Source organism: Lissotriton vulgaris, chromosome 4_1 (assembly GCF_964263255.1).
Source record: "Lissotriton vulgaris chromosome 4_1, aLisVul1.2, whole genome shotgun sequence".
Taxonomy (NCBI): Eukaryota; Metazoa; Chordata; class Amphibia; order Caudata; family Salamandridae; genus Lissotriton; species Lissotriton vulgaris.
In genome coordinates this window covers 700785604-700805926 of record NC_141691.1, presented here as the reverse complement: position 1 = coordinate 700805926, position 20323 = coordinate 700785604, and the positions used below count along the sequence as shown (strand labels likewise).

General features: G+C 38.5%; 1 protein-coding gene across 1 annotated transcript in view; it reads right to left on the bottom strand.

Annotated features, from left to right (window-relative positions):
- LOC147722465 (collagen alpha-1(XXI) chain-like) overlaps nucleotides 1-20323 on the bottom strand; it is a 675708-nt gene that overhangs the window by 206931 nt on the left and 448454 nt on the right. Inside the window, exons 10-11 of the mRNA XM_086967313.1 lie at nucleotides 3257-3310; nucleotides 1812-1865 (exon numbers count right to left, since the gene is read on the bottom strand). Of these exons, the coding sequence (XP_086823439.1) occupies nucleotides 1812-1865; nucleotides 3257-3310 (108 nt within the window). The remainder of the gene's footprint in view (nucleotides 1-1811; nucleotides 1866-3256; nucleotides 3311-20323) is intronic.

The following is a 20323-nucleotide window of genomic DNA, read 5'->3' as shown; positions in this document are numbered from 1 at the left end:
AGCCTTTATCTGCTTCTTCATAGTGAGCTTGCTGTTGAGTTTGATGCTTGCATGCTCTGTGGGTGAGGGTCCAAGTCCAGTTGGCCACCAGGTATCATCCGATAGGGAGGTGTTGCTCTAAAAAAAGAGTATCTCTGTGTTGAGTTGAAACACCTTTTCTGCATTCAGCTGGCAACGCTGGTAATGCACCTGTGGAAGTTGGATTTGGGGATCTGAAGATAGGGAGAGAATGAGCTGAGTGTTGTCAGCATAGCCTATAATGTCCATGCCATGGGATCTGTCCAGGGTGGCGAGAGGGGCCATATAGGTGTTGAACAGGGTTTGGCTCAGAGAGGACTCTTGGGGGAATCTGCAGATGCTGCTAGATGAAGATATTGGGCTCAGTGTGTGTGTTCGGTGATGTGTGTCGGGTCGGTGACTAGTTGCAAGATGCCAAGGATGTCCACACTCTCAAGAACGATGGTTGTGTTTGTGTCATCCAGTTGAAAGTTGAAGTCCCCGAGGAAGATGAAGTCTTTCGAGTTGATGGTCAAGGAGTGATTAAATCAAAGGCGGGGCACATGGGGACCTGGGGTATGTAGACGAGAGTGCCTCTGAGTGTTGTTTTGTCCTCGGTGTTGATTTGAAAGTTGCAGTGTTATGTGATAGAGGTAGTACTGTTGGTGGTGGCAGTGCAGCTGAGGGATTCTTAGGTTAGGGTCTCGAAGTTGGGTGGGTTGTGCATGCATGGGAGAGTGGAAATGAAATGTATTCCTGAGTTAGAACATGCTAAAATAATGTTCCCGACCACAAGTGGCAGAACACTAGTCTCCACTAAGCTCTTTATATTCAGTTCACTGTGTTCAGCCTTAGAATTCCTTAGACATTTTGACTTTTTTCTCAGACCATCTACATGAGATGATCAGTAGAATTTTCAATTGACCAATACCTAAATTCCGGAAACGTTCCTACTGTTGCAATCAACATATACCAGCCCCAAATTTGAAGTTGGTGGTGCCCACTTTTTTAGACTTGTTAGTAAAGGAAGGCTTGGTTTCTGCAAACTAGATTGGACAACTTTTTTTTATGTAAACTAACTAAATATCTAGTTGCATTATTTATCAGTTATTCAAATATAAAGGTACCAATGTTCCGATTTCATTACCCTTGTGATTTAATTAACTTTTCTTTTTCCGATTTTTTTTTAAATTAAAGTATGTCTTCTTAAAGGGCAACACTTAATTATGAAAACACAATAATACAAACATACATCAAACCACAATTGTACATACATTCATAAATTGCCAAACAACATATATTGACCTACTGATACATCAATATACGAAAATAACATCAAGTGTGTGGCCTATCTTGGCCTCTCTTTGACCAGTCCTTCATTAACAAATTAAACTCAGTAGATACTTCACATTTTTTATGTATAATGTATCCTGCAATTATGTATTGCCCTGGGGACGCTTATGTGTTTTAATAATTAAGTGTTGGCTGTTAAGAAGACATGCTTTAATGTAAAAAAAAAATTCTGAAAAAGAAAAGTTAAATAAATCACATGGGCTGATGAAATCAGAACATTGGTACATTTATCTTTGAATAACTTGTAAATAAGGCAGCTAGATATTTAGTTAGTTTACACTTTTTTTAGATAGCATACTTTACAATATTCTTTTTTTAAACTTGCTAAATATCTTTTTCAAGGGCTCTCACCATGTGACGTGATCAGCTTAGAATCGAGAGCAGATTAATTATTGAATTCATCATTTAAAGTCAACTCTGCGTCACTCTATCTGCCTTCAATGTAAGGGAAACACACCTACCTTTTCACCTGGACTGCCAGGGATGCCTGGTACACCTGGGGCACCCGGAAAACCCTGTAGAATATAAATAGATGCATAAAATAAAACATTGTTTAGACCTTTATTTTCAGCAGGTACTAGAGTAAACTGTGTGTTATACCTCCAAAGAACTCCATATTAGGTTGGGCAGTCGATAATACATTTACTTCATTTAGTGACTCGTACCAACAAGCAATTGTCTCAGTCATATAGGCAGAAATGACTGATAGACAGGGGCAAGTAAGGCTTAACAATTATCGCTGAAAATTGCAACTTTTTCTGTATCTTGCTTTACTGTTGAGCAGTGACCTAGAAGATGGGTCAATGTTGTCTTTAAATTGTTTATCTAGAGATGCTGCGTGTCTCTTGTTTCTCATGTCGATGTTATAATGAAAGTAAGCAAAAACTGAAAAACGATTTATTTTTTATTTTAATCCCATTCATTTATTTGGATTTTTATGACAAAGCATCATATAATAAACAATAGATAATAAGTATTGCCAAAAGATCCCTATAAAGCTTTTTCGATAGAGGGAACAAAACAAAAGAAAAGCCATCATCGCGACTTATAATAAATCACATATGTAATATTAAAGCACGCTACAATGCCTCAAAACATATTTTTTTTGTTTTACAATAACATAAGTCATGCTATATAACATAGGACTATGCGTGAGGAAATAAAACTGAGACCTCATATCTTAGGATCACCGCACGCCCCGAAGTGGAAGAGTGCCATTCACAGAAACACTAACGTTCACACGTCATAGGGATGTCAACGAACACATTTTTTTTTAAAGAACAGCTTCCAAAGCAGATAATTGCGCCTCTTTAGAGAATTTTTTTAATTAACAATGATATAAAACACATAACGTTTGCAACTTCTACTTCATTTTTGATGCTGAACGTACTCCAAAATATTGTACCCGCTGTGAACGTTAAGTCTTACGTGCACTTCCTGGACTGGTACCCACAGGATATTTTTGCATAGTAGGCAAGCTACAATATCTTCTTTACGCTGCCCCCTTCATAACAGAATTCGCGTAGTGACCCCTGTTAATGGTTCCTAGGGGGGGCCATAGGCGTGTATGATCATTATACAGGAAACTGCATAGAGTGCCTTTATGCTCCAGACAAGATCTACAGTATTATCTGACTCTGGTGAATCAAACTGTGCACTGCATTGAGATGCGTCATTAACTAGTGATAAAAGCTCTCAAATTTGTTCCTTGCTTTGTACTTTGTGTGTGGGAGGCACGCACCATTGCTAAGCTGCAGCAGGTGTAAGTGGTATTGCACTAATGAGGCACGCAAGCCTGCCAAAATGTTCTGCCTGCCTTTAAAACATAATGAAGTGTCTTGCATTGTAGCTGTGTATTGTCTTATTACTTGTGCCACAATATATGGAATATTAAAAACGTACTCACAGGCTTACCATCAGGTCCCGAGGTTCCTGGATCACCCTGACGTCCTTTGAGGCCCTGCCCATAAAACAAAATAGGGTTACATTCTCAAAGCGTGCATTTGACCATTTGAATATTTTTATTTGGCATATTTAACCATAAAAATAGCACTTTACAAAAAATTTAAATATGATTTATCCCAACGGTTTCACCATAAGACAATACAATACACATTAAAAACCTACTAAAATATACAATGGGGGACTCACGTATAAGAAATCTTAGTTCTTCACCAAAGCAGCAAGGAGTTGCTTATACATTAGCTATACATTTGTACAGAATCTCGCATAGTCCACAGATCATAGATGAGATTGAATTTCTACCATGTATTCGTTTCAACCTATGCCATTTCCTTCAAGTACTCCTGTATTGCAATTAAAAATCTTCCTATTGCACATGCTACATTTAAAAATCGCATATTTGTGAATAATCGCGAGTGCGTGGTCCCTACTGAAAACTTTTATAGACAATAAAAATAGGTTTTAATTTTTTTCCGTTCTTTTAAAAACCACAAACAATCCAACAAAATATGTTGACTACTACATTTTACTTGTAGGCCACAGGAGCACAGACCTTGGTCATTCGACATAAGTGATTTTATCCTCCTATTGATGTTACATGGGTTCAGGCCAACTCTAAATTTCAATATTGCATTTCTGAGCTTTGGGTTAGGCATAGCTTCTATATAGGGAAAGATATGATTAAAGCGTGCATTTAATAGACAGTTACGTACTTTAGCGCTTGCAGACAAGACTGAATAATTTAGCCATTGTCCCCAGTGTGTGTCCCGGTTTTAGCGACACATGCGATAAAAAAAAAGACAGAGTCCACACTCCCCAGCGATAGTCACGTGACTAAACAGGAAGCCAAAGCTCTCTTCCTAACAGTGCTGACAACCGAACGGCAGGGATGGATTCGCCGCGATAACGAATTCAGAAGCCTCCAACCACTTGGTAAGGGAAAACAGTTCAGCCTTGTAGATACAAATAGAAAGGGCAGTGTAAATACAATTAGAAAAGAGGAGTAATGTACGGCGTGTTTTGGTCTTTTTCTAGATGGCAAAGAAGACCCGTAATTGAAGCAGCGGACGCTGCGAGCAATTTTGAATTGCCTAACACAGTGACACGGGATAAGCACCCCTCATCGGCTTTAGTTAGTCAGGGAAAGTTGGTTGTTTTTATGATGATCATGCATTAAATAAGCGGGACATTTATTTAATTTGTAGGTGTTGAGGACACTTTAACGTCTGTGTGTGGAACAAACAGAAAGGCAGCAGCCAATTAATTTTATACGGCGATTGGTACATTTCACAGGAACAACCGTGGATCGAACGGTAAGCCACTTACACGGATTTATAAGCTGAACGGAGTAGTTCATCATCCTTTATGTTTGTATCTGAGTGTCACTTACTCTCCTTTTCAGTGATTTCTGTGTATGACGTGTGGATTGTGGCATATATGGATCCCAACCATGTTCTGGATAACTGAAGGTAGAGAAGCGTCTTGAGGGGAGTAGATTAGACCTAAGGCCAAAGGTCTTGCTTAAGTGCAGTTAGTCTAAATTGTGTTGTTTTGTTTTTTGTAGAAAGTTGTTGGTCCTGAGGAGAACCCTTAAACAGTCGGGGTTCGAAACGCGTCGACTGACCTGGTCCCTGGTCACCCAGAAGTTAATATTGTATATAGGAAAACAATTTCTTTGAGAAAAGACTTGATTAATTTAAATTGTTGGGTTCTTGTTGCTTTAATTGTCCAAATATACATTTAAATGTGGCAAAGGGACCTTTGTTGTAGGATGGATGTTTGTGTGAATGTGACATGAATGTGAAATTGGCCAAGTGTATGGGATATATATTGATAAGGAGTTTTGTGAATATTTCATAGTTTGTCTAGATTTTGTCTCATTGTAGTGTCCATGTTCGTTTTGTACTGAAATGCACAACAAATTATGTCGTTCTTCGAAAAAAATAAATAAAGATTGAAGAGTTTGGTTTATGACTAAGGTGCAATTTTTAAAGCAGAATTTCATGCTTTTTTTCATGAAACCAGTCAATTCAATTCATAAGCTTTTATTCGATTTGAAGATACAAATCATACAAGCGACATTAAATACAACACCATATATATACAATTGGTACTCAATATTCACATTAATGGTGTATAAAAAGCTAATATAAATAGAAACATATACATCAATCATTGGGCAGCAGCTAAGTTAAAAAAATAGAAGCGATATACGGATATATACAAATATGTACAGACAGGAAATCGATAAATTTGACACACAAGTGGAGTTTCCTGGCAGCTGTACATTAAAAAAAAAACAAATCCAAACTGCTCTAATGGTATAGGAAGGTGAGTGTTTAGAGTATAAAAAGGACCTTACTATACATACTATGGACATAAAACACAAGTGACCGTTCCGAAATTCTAACCATTTAAAAACTGTTATGTACAGACAGGGATGTATAAAAAGAAAACAACATTATACATTTCCTGGCAGCTGTACATCTCAAAGATTTACAGACAGGTAAGTATCAAGGTTACAGTACTATACTTTTCCTGGCAGCTGTACATTTCAAAATATAGGTGGCCGTAAAAAAACAGATATCCACATTCTCCATTGAAGTTAATAGTATTAATGCAGTCTTTGTGGTACGAGTATTGTATTTTATAAAAATAGGCTTAAGGTATTTTAACCTAAGGAAATGGTAACATTTACAAAAAAGTAAAAAATGGCAACAACTCTGGCGTGAAGTGTTGTCACATGGGCAGGGAGTCTCTGATCTGACTTTCTGAGTTGGAAACGCAACAAGGTGGTGGACAATACCCAATCTAACACGGGTTAGTACAAATTGGTGTGATGGGCGAGTCACGTTCACAAGGTAAGATTGTAGCCCCGGAGTTAAATTCAGGTCTTTATAAAACTTCACGGTGGCTAATTTACCGTACACCTGGTCCCGCTCCCCTTTTTTGAAGTTTAAAAATGTTAACTTAATTTCTTTTTTGGGGATGACAGCATCCTGCTCTGGATCAAGAAAAACATCGATGTCAAATAGAAGGTTATACCAGAATTGAATATATCGCATCCACTGTATGCGCAATGAGTGGTCAAGACCTTTACAATCAAGAATAATCTCTTGAGTGAATTGAGTCTCTGACTTAGCCCAAATAGAACGCCACAACAAGAGTGGCCGAACGGCTGCTAAGTCAGATATAAACTCGATCCCTACCTCATCATGAATCAATTGTACTGAGGCGGAGGGAGGAACACATAACAATCTCTTTAGAAATTTGTTTTCATCGGCTTGGAGCGAAGGACCTTCACTGTGGCCCCATACACCTGCCCCATACAGTGCAGAAGAGACACAGCGAGCGTTATAAATGTTGATCATATCTGGGATACTTCTAGAGCCAAGTTTAGAGGCAAATCGGAATATGCTGCTGGTGGACCGGGAGATTTTCAATCTGATGTTGTCAAATTCAGAGATCCAGGACCCACAGTTATTATACGTAATACCCAAGTAACAGAAGGTTTTGACGTATGTCATTTTATCTTTGTCCAGGAAAAAGCTATGCTTAGACTTATTTACAGCCTGCCCGCATGCCATGACATACGTCTTGGATTTGTTCACACAGAGCCTCCTATTTTAAATGAACAACATAAAACTATCAATTAGGCGCTGGAGACCAATCTGTGTGCGGGATAAAAGAACAGCGTCGTCCGCATAAAGTAAAAGTGGGATAGGTTTTCCTCCAATCGATGGGGCATCTGCAGGAGTATCAACCAGGTTACGGTCGACGCCATTAATAAAAAGTGAAAATAAAAGAGGGGCCAAAACGCATCCCTGGCGAATTCCCCGTGAAACTTTGAAAAATGGTGTACATTCGCCTAGGGTGCCATAGCGGACCTTACATGAAAGTTTTTCATAAAGCCTGGCTAAAAAATGGACTATTTCCTTCGGTGCCCCAGATTCAATTAAAACCTCCCAGAGAATAGCGTGGTTAACTAAATCAAACGCGCTGCTCAAATCAGCAAAACATAAAAAAGGTTGCCTTTTTTGGCCACAGTATATTTATTAATAATAAGGTCCAAGTTAACACATTGTTCCAAGGTGCCCATACCTTTACGGAACCCATATTGTACTTTAGTTAAAATATTCGAATCGGTTGCCCAGGTTTCTAGCCTTTCAGCAAAATACGACTCATAACCTTAACCGAAGCATCCAACAGAGAGATCGGACGGTAGTTGGAGGCCTCAGATTTACTGCCTTTTTTAAATAGGGGAATTATAACTGATTGGCCCCAGGAAGGAAGGACACTTTAACGTCTGTGTGTGGAACAAACAGAAAGGCAGCAGCCAATTAATTTTATACGGCGATTGGTACATTTCACAGGAACAACCGTGGATCGAACGGTAAGCCACTTACACAGATTTATAAGCTGAACGGAGTAGTTCATCATCCTTTATGTTTGTATCTGAGTGTCACTTACTCTCCTTTTCAGTGATTTCTGTGTATGACGTGTGGATTGTGGCATATATGGATCCCAACCATGTTCTGGATAACTGAAGGTAGAGAAGCGTCTTGAGGGGAGTAGATTAGACCTAAGGCCAAAGGTCTTGCTTAAGTGCAGTTAGTCTAAATTATGTTGTTTTGTTTTTTGTAGAAAGTTGTTGGTCCTGAGGAGAACCCTTAAACAGTCGGGGTTCGAAACGCGTCGACCGACCTGGTCCCTGGTCACCCAGAAGTTAATATTGTATATAGGAAAACAATTTCTTTGAGAAAAGACTTGATTAATTTAAATTGTTGGGTTCTTGTTGCTTTAATTGTCCAAATATACATTTAAATGTGGCAAAGGGACCTTTGTTGTAGGATGGATGTTTGTGTGAATGTGACATGAATGTGAAATTGGCCAAGTGTATGGGATATATATTGATAAGGAGTTTTGTGAATATTTCATAGTTTGTCTAGATTTTGTCTCATTGTAGTGTCCATGTTCGTTTTGTACTGAAATGCACAACAAATTATGTCGTTCTTCGAAAAAAATAAATGAAGATTGAAGAGTTTGGTTTATGACTAAGGTGCAATTTTTAAAGCAGAATTTCATGCTTTTTTCATGAAACCAGTCAACAAGGAGTAGTCAGTCTTAGCATTGGCAATTGTTCTGTTCTATAATTGTATGGCTCAGCCTTGCTGAGTGAGAGCCAAGACCCATCACTGTTGTTAAGTATTACCAAGCACCACAACGCAAACAAGTGACACTGTACCAACAAATAAATCGGCAAAAAGGATATTGTGGGACAAGCTGTGGAGGGCTCTGAAGACCGAGCAGAAAAAATGGTGGGAAGCCACCACTTTGCAAAAATATATTGATTTGGCATGGTTCCCACGAGGTTTATGAATTTTCATCACACCAACTTTCAATAATCCAGACCCGGAGCTGATAACAGACTGGGCAGCAAACAATCACCAATGCTCTACTAACATGTTACACATGTTAGTTAAATTCGGTTCCAGAGATGTAGAACGATTGAATAAAGAAATCGAGGCACACATGGAGGAACTTAAAGGAATGTGCAGCGAAGAGGAGTTTAAAAAAGAAATGGATACAATGGAAGTTAGCTTGAACAAAATAGAAGATGATATTAAACTTAAAAAACAAAGAAAATTCCAAAGGGACCTTGTTGATTTACCAAAAAGGACAAATAATAACATTTGCAAAAAAATATGACAAAATACGTACAACAATGCAAGCAGCACAAGCCGCAAACACAAAAACATCAGAGAATCCAAATGAAGAAAATGATCAAGCAACTAATGGAACAGCAACTGAAGGAAGTATAACCAGTGGGAGCGAATTTTCAAGTGTCCACGAGTTCACTTGAGTAAAAACCAGTGTTTTAATCTAATTCGACATGGTGATGAAAGTGCGGCAAGTCACCAAAAACAGTTATATCAAAATCCAGGAAGAGGAAGAAGAGGAGGAAGAAACAAAAATGCGACAAAGATGCGGAGAGCAAGGAAGCCCAGTGGGAACGTGAACAAGGGGCCAACTGAAGGCGAAGTAATGGAGGAACAAACAGTCATAAACCTTTTGGAGAGAAAACTCACGCGATCTGAGGTAGAACTTTTATCTATGGGCTTAAGTTTTTGTCCATCTAATGTTTTTCACTATACTCAGAGCCGAGTAAACTTGTTCTTCTTTACTAGGAACTGCGTATTCACAAATGGTTCTCAACGAAAGCAACCATTGAAGTGCCAGCTAAAGTAGATAGACCATGCTCAGTAACAATAGCAGAGGCAAAACTATCACACACATTACAAATTCTAGCTGGTGAGATAGATGAGAACAGTAGTCCCTATGATCAATTTCAGGCAGAAAATATTTCCTTGCAGATGAGCGTAGATAGTGGTTTTAAACCCAAATCAATTTTCTCCCACAGCTAAAAAGCGACGTCATAGATGTCTAGAAAGAAGTATGAAAAGGGAATTACAGCATATAGCGAACCATATAAAATACAAAGGCTGGAACAACATGACACCTACACAAAGACAGGCGTTAGAAAATCTAAAAGATGACAATTCCATTGTCATAAAAAAATCCAATAAGGGCGGAAACGTTGTGGTAATGTCGAAAGATAAATACATCGAAGAAGGACTAAGACAGTTGGGAGACACTACACAATACAGTAGAAGTAACCGTAAGGAATATGAGCAATCGATTAAAGCATTTAACAAGCAATTTAACGATTGGAGAGGAAGAGGGCTCATAGAAAAAGAGGAATTCCAATTTTTGGAGTGCAAGTACCAAAAACTCCCGGCCTTGTATCTTCTTCCGAAGATTCACAAGGATAAAAATAATCCACCGGGCAGACCAATAGTTTCTTCACGGGGAAGTTGTCTGGAAAATGCGTCAAGATACGTAGACTACTTCCTGCAAACCCTTGTGCAGAAACTCCCGGCATACGTTAAAGATTCAAGGGATTTCCTCAAAAACATAAGAATGATTCAATGGGATACTACTTATTCCCTTCTATCGTTAGATGTAATCGGATTATATACATGCATCCCAAGCCAACAATGGCTGGATGCTTGTGAGCATTTCTTATCAGAAAGATCTATCTCCTATGTTGAACATACACAAATGCTAATTGAAATTATGAGAACCTGTTTGACTCAAAACTTCTTCACCTTTGACAGTAAAATGTCAGGCAAACCCTTGGCACTTGCATGGGGACCTGTTTTGCACCATGTTTTGCAGGACTGTTCATGGTGTATTGGGAGAAGGAGGTTGTATACAGAATGCCCACGTACAATGAAGGTGTTGTCTGATGGTTAAGATACATCAGCGACATTATTGTTGTATGGAGAGGAACAGAAACTGAAGCTGAGAAGTTTGTACTCAACAACAATCAGTTAAATCTTAAATTCACGAGCCACTGAGTATGGAATTTCTTGACCTTAATCTTAAAATAGTTTGCACACCAGCCTGTGAACAAGAAGCAAGTTAGCTTCGAAACGCTTCGGGCATTTTTAATGATAGCATCAGTACAATACATACATTTATGTGAAAATATCTAAAACACCTCTGCTAAAATGTGCTAGAAACTGTGCAAAACAGTGCAAATAATATATACATAAGGTGCAAGAGTGTATGATAAATACATCTGTATAAATACGTAAAAATATGTTCCAACAATAAAAATTGGTCATGGCCTAAATTCATTGCTAAAAAACACATAAATAGTACATTTATAATAAAAACAGTAATTCATCATATCAAAAAACTGGTGGGCACCTTAAATGTGAAGGAAAAAAGAGAGGACCAAAATGTCATAATATTTACAAGAGACTAAATCAGCAACAATTTTAATGTCGGGTAGCAGGGAACCTGACTACCTGGTCAATCCATCTCAATATATGATGGAGACAATAACCAATTTGAATGCACCCCTATCAGAGTCTTGTGTAATTTTAACAGGTAACAGGGACCCTGACTACCTATTATTTAAGAGACACCCATATAGTTCATAAAGAAAGCTCTACCTAACCATATAAAGGGCACCGGCTTTTATAGCCCAATATATCTAATGCATATAGGACAGAAAACTGCTAAGGTAGACTTTGGACTATTCTCACAAGAAATTGTGCATGTCCTCAGTATTATTGAGGCCATTCGGCTATTTACTGTCGAATTCCAAGATCATAGTGGTCTCAAGTTGCCTTCGTTTTTGCTCCCTATTGCCTCTCCTGCGTGGTTTGTTAATGGACCCAACCACATGGTTAAACAAGCAACGTCATTATTATGTTTCTTTTTGAAATTACGTGCAACAGGATATATATATATATATATATATCCACAAAACACATGCTACTCTTCGCAACATGAAACAGGCCACTCCAGCATGCTGTAGCATTGTTTCAGACTTTTATTGGAGACAGAAGCAGCATGACACGTTTCACCTCCCACGAGGCTTAATCATATGCACAGTTTTCTCTTGATGGGTTTGTTAGCTTTTTTAAAACGTAACTAAAAACATTGAAGAAGGACTGATAGTTCAATTAAAGCGGCAGTGGGTGTTTTAACATAAATGCACGTAGCTTCTCTTTCATGCAGTCACAGTGAGTACTTTTTTATCATTTATATAAGGAAAATCCTTTGAAAATCAAGTATTTTCATTATAGTCATGTCCAATCACTCTACAGTTGACCCAATTGTCTTAAATTGTAGTACTCGGACCACAATGCCCAGCATCCATCATCACTGCTTTTTTACACCTACTTGGTACTTCAATGTTGTTTTTGACAAAATTCAAACCTTGTTGTCACTACAACCCTCGTACATAGCGTATCTTTTACCAGGAATAGTTCCATTCTGTGGCTTATGTTAAACAAGTTGCAGTTTCACTCAAGGCCAATTCTGCTACCATCCAGACGTTAAAACCTTCTCTTTGTCTTCCTTTAAGAAACATAGAGCAGCATGCAGTGCACAGGGACACTTATATACCCATTTATTTTTCCATCGACCTTGAGATATACATATATAAAACATATTTAATTTTCAGAAAAACACACATTCACTGGATGATGTCATCAGTGATGTCATTAGTGATGTCATTTGAGATGTCATCAGTGATGTCATCAGTGATGTCACTGACCATGTCATGAGTGATGTGATATGTGATGTCATCGGCAGTGCATTGCGGGTGCACAAGTTATAGTTATCTGAAGAAACTATAACGGCAAATTTCATTGGTTTTGTACGAGTGAAACGTCCAGCTAACTATAACAACCCTGAACGTTTTTTTTTTGTGAATATACTAGCAGCCCGTCCCGACCTTGTCCGGGAGCAATCAGGCTTCCCCGACCCCCAACTGCCCCGACATTGTCCAGCATTTTGTGCCCCCGCCCGCCCCGTCCCCCACCTGCCCCGACCCCCGCCTGCCCCGACATTGTCCCCGGAGCCTTAAAAAAGCGACATATGATAGTCACAGCAGTGCACAATAATGTAAAACTGTCTCACTGTATTGCAGCTATTACTCCAGCCTTCGCCTGGAAATTACCATTTCCATGTGTTTAGAGTGGGGATAAACTGAACCAGATTTCCTGGCTTTCCTTCGGGCTTCTTGCTTTCCCCGTCCCTGCCCGCCCGTCCCCCGCCTGCCCCGACCCCTGCCTGCAACGACATTGTCCCCGGAGCCTTAAAAAGGCGACATGTGATAGTCACAGCAGTGCGCTTCGGGCTGTTTGCTTTCCCCGTCCACATGAAAAGTACCACGAAAAGAGGGCACATTTAAACACGGCTGAGTTGACGGATCACTTTCGCCTGTGGGGTGCCTTTGAGCGGGATTTACCCTTGACGGAGCTCGGCGTGCCGAGATTCCAGCATGGTAACATAATGGTAACATAATGCCCGCGTGTCAACCTAATGACCCTTAAAGCTGAAACGCTGAAAAACTGGCGATCTGCAGTTCAACTTCCTGAGCTGTGTTTGAGGTAAAACTAATGAGTGTGATCGTGGTAGTTTGGAGCCTTACATCACCCCGTCCCCCGCCTGCCCCGACCCCCGCTGCCTTACCTCAGCCGCCGCTCCTCAGTCCACCGCTCCTCATCACCGCTCCTCCCCCGTGCCATGTCCGCCGCTCCTGGACGCCGCTCCTCCCCGTTCTCCTGACGTCAGCACGCAGGTCGTGGCCAGCGCTACTTCGAGGGGACTACTTTTTTTATAATGTAAATTTTTTAAATATAACGTATTTTTTATCTTTATATAGCCTATGTCCATCTGCATACCCTGAGGATTTCAACGATGTATCGGGTGTGTGGATTGACGCTGTGGTTCCCGAGTTTACCCGCCTCAAAGCCTCAAAGTTCTTCCTTTATAATAGTAGTTTATATATATATACATATATATATATATATATATATATATATATATATATATATATATATATATATATATATATATATATATATATATATATATATATATATATATATATATATATATATATATATAATCACTCAAAGTTTCCCCTCACAAGAAGAAAACAACGCCAGTTACGGCTTGGTGACCAAGCCGTAACTGGCAAAACGCGTCGGTAGGCAGTTGGCACTTTTGCTTTATTAAAACACCTTTGAAGCATCCAGAAGTATCCTGCGTTGTTTTCTTCTTGTGAGGGGAAACTTTGAGTGAAATTACGTTGGGTGACCGGCACCCACGCAGGATCGCAACCGACTCAGACGCCAGAAGCAACCGGATAATTGTGGACGAAATATATATATATATATATATATATATATATTTTTTTTTTTTTTTGTTGAAAATTTTAGTTTCTATTTTTGAATATGTGTTTCAAGGGTTACATTACACTGAAAGGAGGTCTGTCACTCTGTCACAAGGATGGTGTCATCAGTGATGTCATGAGTGATGTCACTGACCATGTGATGAGTGATGTATTATGTGACGTCATCAGCAGTGCATTGCAGGCGCGCAAGTTATAGTGTGTCCAACTAACTATAACGTTGGAATTTCAATGGTTTTATGTCAGTAAAATTTCCAGCTAACTATAACTGGTGTGAAACCTATGGTTTTTTCAGTGAATTTAATAGGTTTTTTAAATGCTAATTCCTAACTATAACTGGTGTGAAACCTATGGTTTTTTCAGTGAATTTCAAAGGTTTTTTAAAAGCTAATTCCTTTCTATATCGAGTTTCTACGATTTTTTTATAAATTTGCTGTTTTTTGTAAGTATTAATTATTATTTTTCATTTTTTATAATATTATTTAATTATTAATTTTTTTAATCATTTTTTCCTGAGGCGCTCTGGGTGCGCGTACCGGTAAGCTCTCCGGAAAGCGCACCCAGAGCGCTAATTGCGTTCGTGAAAAAAAGTATGAATGAAAAGTAAATAATAACACAAGACATTTAGTACCATACATATAAAAGCAGTTTTTTTGAATAACGAAATGAAAATGATTTTGCATTTCCGTGAAACTATCGAAACGTCACTTAAGTGCACGGCATAAACGCCCCCGGAAGCGCCTTCGTTCGCGCCGCGTATGCGCCCCTGGAAGCACCTACGTTCGCGCTGCGTTAGCGCCCCCGGAAGCGCTTCGGTGCGCGCAGCGTAAGCCCGTCAAGTCATGTGACCTTAAAACACTTTTCATTGGTTGCTAACAGTTTTTTTTACAAAGAATGAAATCCCCACCCATTTCCTTCACTTCTTCTTTCACTTTTGTGACTGAAAGACCTGCCTTTTTGCTCTAGGTTCTTTGTTGGATATCTTGGATTATCATGGCTGCCAGACCATCCAGCAGTGAAGATGACTCTGATGGAGCGAGCTTCAAAAATTATTTTATCTGGCTCGTGATATTAATCTCCCATAACTTGATTAAATATATTAATAGGTTTTTGCATAATTTCTGTTACTAAACCAACCTAGTGTAAAATTGCATACATTATCACACACGGGACTAACAATATGTGCTTTATGTTGCATTTGCAAGTATGTTTTATAATAAATAACTAATGTTGTCTTGACTGTCCTTTTGTCTTTGTCATCATTAATGCGGCTGATTAATTAATGGCATGTGCTTATTTTATATGTGCTTTTGTCTATATTGTGTCTGTTTATCTTTTTCAGATGTATGAAGAATCCTGCTGGACTTTATGAAGAATGGTAGATATTAAATGTTGCTTTTCTCTGTGCTTTTGCTAGGTGATATTTATTAACGGGTTAACATTAGCAATGATGAGTGGGAAACAGAATGGCTTTCATAATCATGTATTAATTATTCTTTTGTGTTTGTTTGAATACTAGCCCGAGAGAAAGGCTTGAGGCCTGTATGTTATGGAGAATGATGGTTAGCCTGACAGTGATGAGCCAAGCACAGCCATGTTGGAAAGCTTTTCCATAAAGACATTTCTTTGAATAAACTGAAGTCTAAACAAGAACAATGGTGCGTGATGTGCTCTGAAAGTTATTATTTCCAAGGCTAAGGAAGTGACAAGAGGCGGATCGGCTGAGCTATGGAGGAAACTGTGAACTGATTTTCGGTAAAATGTATCGAATCTCGGAAGCTGGTGTCGCCTCATGTGAAAGGACAATGGCATGACGTTTTGCCATCTTCAAAAAAGTGGCCTCATGATGGTCTTACGGCCGGTAACCAATCAGGTTGCTGAGTGACATTAAAAAATATAATTTTAGTTAGATTAGTGAGTTAGAAAGGTATAAAGACCTTGCCCCTTGAAAGGAGCGGGGCTGACTGTTCCTGAGGGCGAAGTGCTGTCCGATTTCCTAGGACGCGTAAGAATATTTTGCTAAGTGTCTTTTCCTTTGCAGGTCAGAAAGCTTAACATAGGGAATTAGGTTATGCTAGTTTAAAATCATTCATGATTCTTGGGCAAACTTGAAATGCCAGACCTTTGTGCCTATAAGCTGAATAAAAGTTATTGATTTAATTAAATGATTGCAATTAATAAAATTGAGCTAATAAAAGTGATTTGAAATTCTATGCTTTAATTTTAAAAATAAAAGATTTAAAACGTCAAGCTGGTCGTTACCATTAGCTGAATCATTGGCCAATAGTGGCATAATTAAATTTTTATGTGAAATTCGCTATGGTTAAAATGTTATACTGCAGTTGTATATAATGTATATATAAATTTAGATAGTATGATTAATTAGGCCACATGATTCAGTTGCTCAATTTCTGTCTCAGCTTCATGGGCCTTGTGAGAATTATATAATGGTGAGTATTAGGTAGAATGTAGTGTAGTATCGAGACAGAATTTCTTTATGAGCGCTGGATCAATTCTTTGGTAGCAGAGTTCGATTGCTATGGTAACTGACATGTTACATGTTAATTACATAGGATACGTGTCTAAAACACATTGTTAAGTTTGTTCACTCGTTGTATGTAGTCGAAAGGATTTTTCCTGCAGTGTGAAAAATTCCTGGTTATTGCCGGCAAATGAGTAGTGTGACAGGTGAAGTTACACAGTGCATTTGATCTGTTTCATATATTGTGGTATAGTATATATCACAAGTGTTGTGGACGTACAACACGAGTTTAGGGATCTTAGGAGTGTCTGGTTAAATGCATAGTGAGGATCGTCTATGAAACTGTAGCATTAAGTATAGGGACCTGGTGAGCCCGTTTTAAAACTTTCTCTGAAAAGAGTAATAGATCTATTCAAGCTTGAATGAAGGGTAAGGAAGCGTCGTCTATTCTTATTAGCGTCTGAGGATTTCTATGGTTGGTTAAAGTCCTGCAAAGATTTTGTGTGCTAGTAGTCAGGTTTCCGTTTCGAATGCGTAAATGATTTTGTAAAGAAATAGCGTTGTCTATTTCCATGTGAAAGATTTTCTGATTGACTGTTAAACTATCCTTTCTCAGAGAAACAGACAAATGGTTTGTTTATTTGTAAGTTACTAACTGAAGTTCATTGAAAAGATTTGTTTAAAATGGCGCTGTGAAAATTTGTAAAGGAGGGGTGAGTTTACGGAGTAATACACAGCGAAGCTGCAGCGGCAGTGTACGTCATTCGGTTCGTGCTGTGATTGGTTAACATACGTCACAGCGAGCGCACTGATTGGTTCATGTGTCAGTGACGAGCTGACAGCTGATTGGTCGATTCTGAATACAGTAATTCTATTGGTTGAGCAAGGCGGTGACGTAGCTCAACCTGATTGGCTTGTTGGTGTCTTTCGCGCACGGATTGGTTAGAATAGCGGAACAACGAGAAAACATTGCGATTATTTCTAAAATAAGTGATTTTTCTTCAAAAAGATGAGTTATTGGAACGATAAAGAGAAAATGAAGCCTTCATGGTTTCAGAAAGTAAAAAATTTATTTAATCCTGACAAGAAAATTGAAACGCGTGGTGAAAAATTACTTCATAAGTATAAAACACCAGCAGCCTATATGGAAGGCGAATATGGTTATCATACTGTAAATTGGTTTGAAAATTGGATGCAATATACAAAACAAGACGGTGTATTAGCATGGCCGGAGGATGGGTCATTTGATATGAAAGTTTTGAGAAACCTGAGAGACAAAATGATGGCTCTGATGCCGAAGCCTAGGCCAACACAATTTGAAGCTTTAGTTGAATGGGAAGTAGAGATGATGGAACTCGAACGTGAAAGTAAATGTTTAGCACCTAGAAACTCAAAATATGTTGTGAATAGAGAGACACATGAAGACAAAGTGAGATGCTGGAGAAAAGCAGACATGTATGATGGTTTGTATCCAGTGAGAATAATGATTACTGAAGATCCAGGTCAAAAGAAAATTCAAAAGAAAAGTAGACTTGATGAGGAATTAGATGATGCAGTTTTAGAAGATATTTATTCAACTAAACGCAAACCGCCACCTTATCAAGCAGATTCACAAAGTACTCCAAGAGTTTCTACAGGAACTTTTCCAAGTGCACCGCCTAGGGAAGTTGATGAAGGTTCATCCAGATTTTTAAAATTACCTGAAAGGGTAGGGTCCATAAATAATTCTAGTACACCTAGAGAAAATAGGACTCCAGAGCAGAGAAATGATTTTCCGAGGATTCCAGGAAAACTTGCTGATATGCCAGAAATTTCAAATTACAATAAAGCAAAAGAAGATTTAATTCAACAGTTAACAAAAGGCATGGAAGCAGTGACAGTACGAGGAACGATTGGTCCTGTTGTACCAGTTTTTGATCAAAGAGAAAATAGGCATTCAGCTTTGACAGTTCCATTAAATGCAGAAATTCAAAAAGTGGCTGAAAATTTTTATTCGGAGCTTTCAGAAATTCATAGGGAGATATCTATGATGCCAAATCTGACTTATAATCAAAGCTTGACGGGTTGTCAGACACCATCTGTTGCAGAATCTGATTCGGCGCCTTCAGAAATAAGCCTAAATAGAATAGATGTAACACAAAATGCACGGTCTCTAGAAGTCCCTGAGTTTTAAAAGCATGATGTTGCAAAATTAAAGGCTGATTTAGAAGAATTAATAATTGGCACAATTGGTACTGACAATTTAAGATTGTATCAGGATGATGAACTTCTTTGTATTTGCAAAAGCATTCAGTGGAAAACGAAGAACAGGTATGAACAACTGGAAGAAATGGCTGCTGAATTAGAATTTGACCTGAGCAAACAGAAACATTTGCAGAAACATTACAGAGTAGATTTTTCTGAGAAAGACATTGACAATCTCAATACTTCAGGAAGAATAACTCATATTAGAGAATTAATAGCTTTCCTTAAGAGATTAGGAGAATTAGGTAAATGGAGAATAAAATGGTCAAAGAATAAAGAACAGGACAAAAGAGTCAGGGGTGAAGCAGTGTCTGAATTTCCAATGAGGGAAATAGCTGGTGGGGGATATGTGCATGTCCCTTGGTCGAGACAAGACATCCTGTTGTTCACAAATGATTTTCCTCGGCTGAGAGAAAAGCCTGTGGAATGGTATCGCCAGGTAAATAGATTTATTTTAGGTGTCAAAAGTTCTGTGGATTGATTTGGATGGATTCTTTGACATTGTTGTCCCATCAGATCTTTGGACAGAATGTAACATTTCTGTGAGTTGGCCTAAAGAAGAACCTGCTTGAGATGCAATTACAGGTGCTCCATCAAAGGATGTCATGGAAATATACAATAAAGTAATTTATTGGTTGAAACAAAAAATTCCCCCGAAAGAAGTAGATTGGGTTAAAATTGACAGAACAAACCAAGAGTCAAAAGAGTCAGTACATTCATTTTATGAAAGGTTACTGCTAGTCTTTAAACAATACAGTGGCTATGAAAAATTAAGTGAAAAAGACATGAGCCACTTTATTTACAGATTTGTCTTTGGTTTGAGACCTGAAAAAAGTGAAATGATTAAGCATGGAATTGTGGGATGGCAATCACTTTCAGTTGATGATATCCTGAGAAAAGCAAAATATTGCAGTGATGAGATTGATGCTAAGCAGAAAAACCTTAAAGAGAAAGCAATGTGGGCACAAGTGAAGGTAGCTGAGCAACAGCAGATAGCCTTTGAAAATAAAAATGTGCACCAGAATCAAGGCAAATTTAGATTTTTTTTTAATAACAAACCAAAATTTAATGTGAATATTGAAGAGCTAAAACAAAAGCTCCCATGTTTTAATTGCGGTGAAATTGGACACTGGAAGCGCGAGTGTAAAAATCCGCCCAGAAATTTTAAAAATACATCATTAAATTCACAGATGCAGAGTGAGATAAATCAGCAGCAACAGCTACAGCAGCAGTTAAACGAATTAAGTCAGCAGCGACAGCTACAGCGACAGGTAGCGAATTCCTCAAGCACCATTTCCTAACAGTGTAAATGCTCAAAGGTATACACCAGAAACAGGTTTCTGCGGAGCAAATCAGGTAAACGGTTTGTCAAAAACAAATGTGTCAAATGTTTCTCAACAATTTTGGTTGAAGGAAAATGAAGCAAGTGATTCTCCTGAAGATTACTCATGACGGTGCCTGATAGAGGAGGAAGAGTGTGTGCTTGGACCCACTCTTGAGGTAGA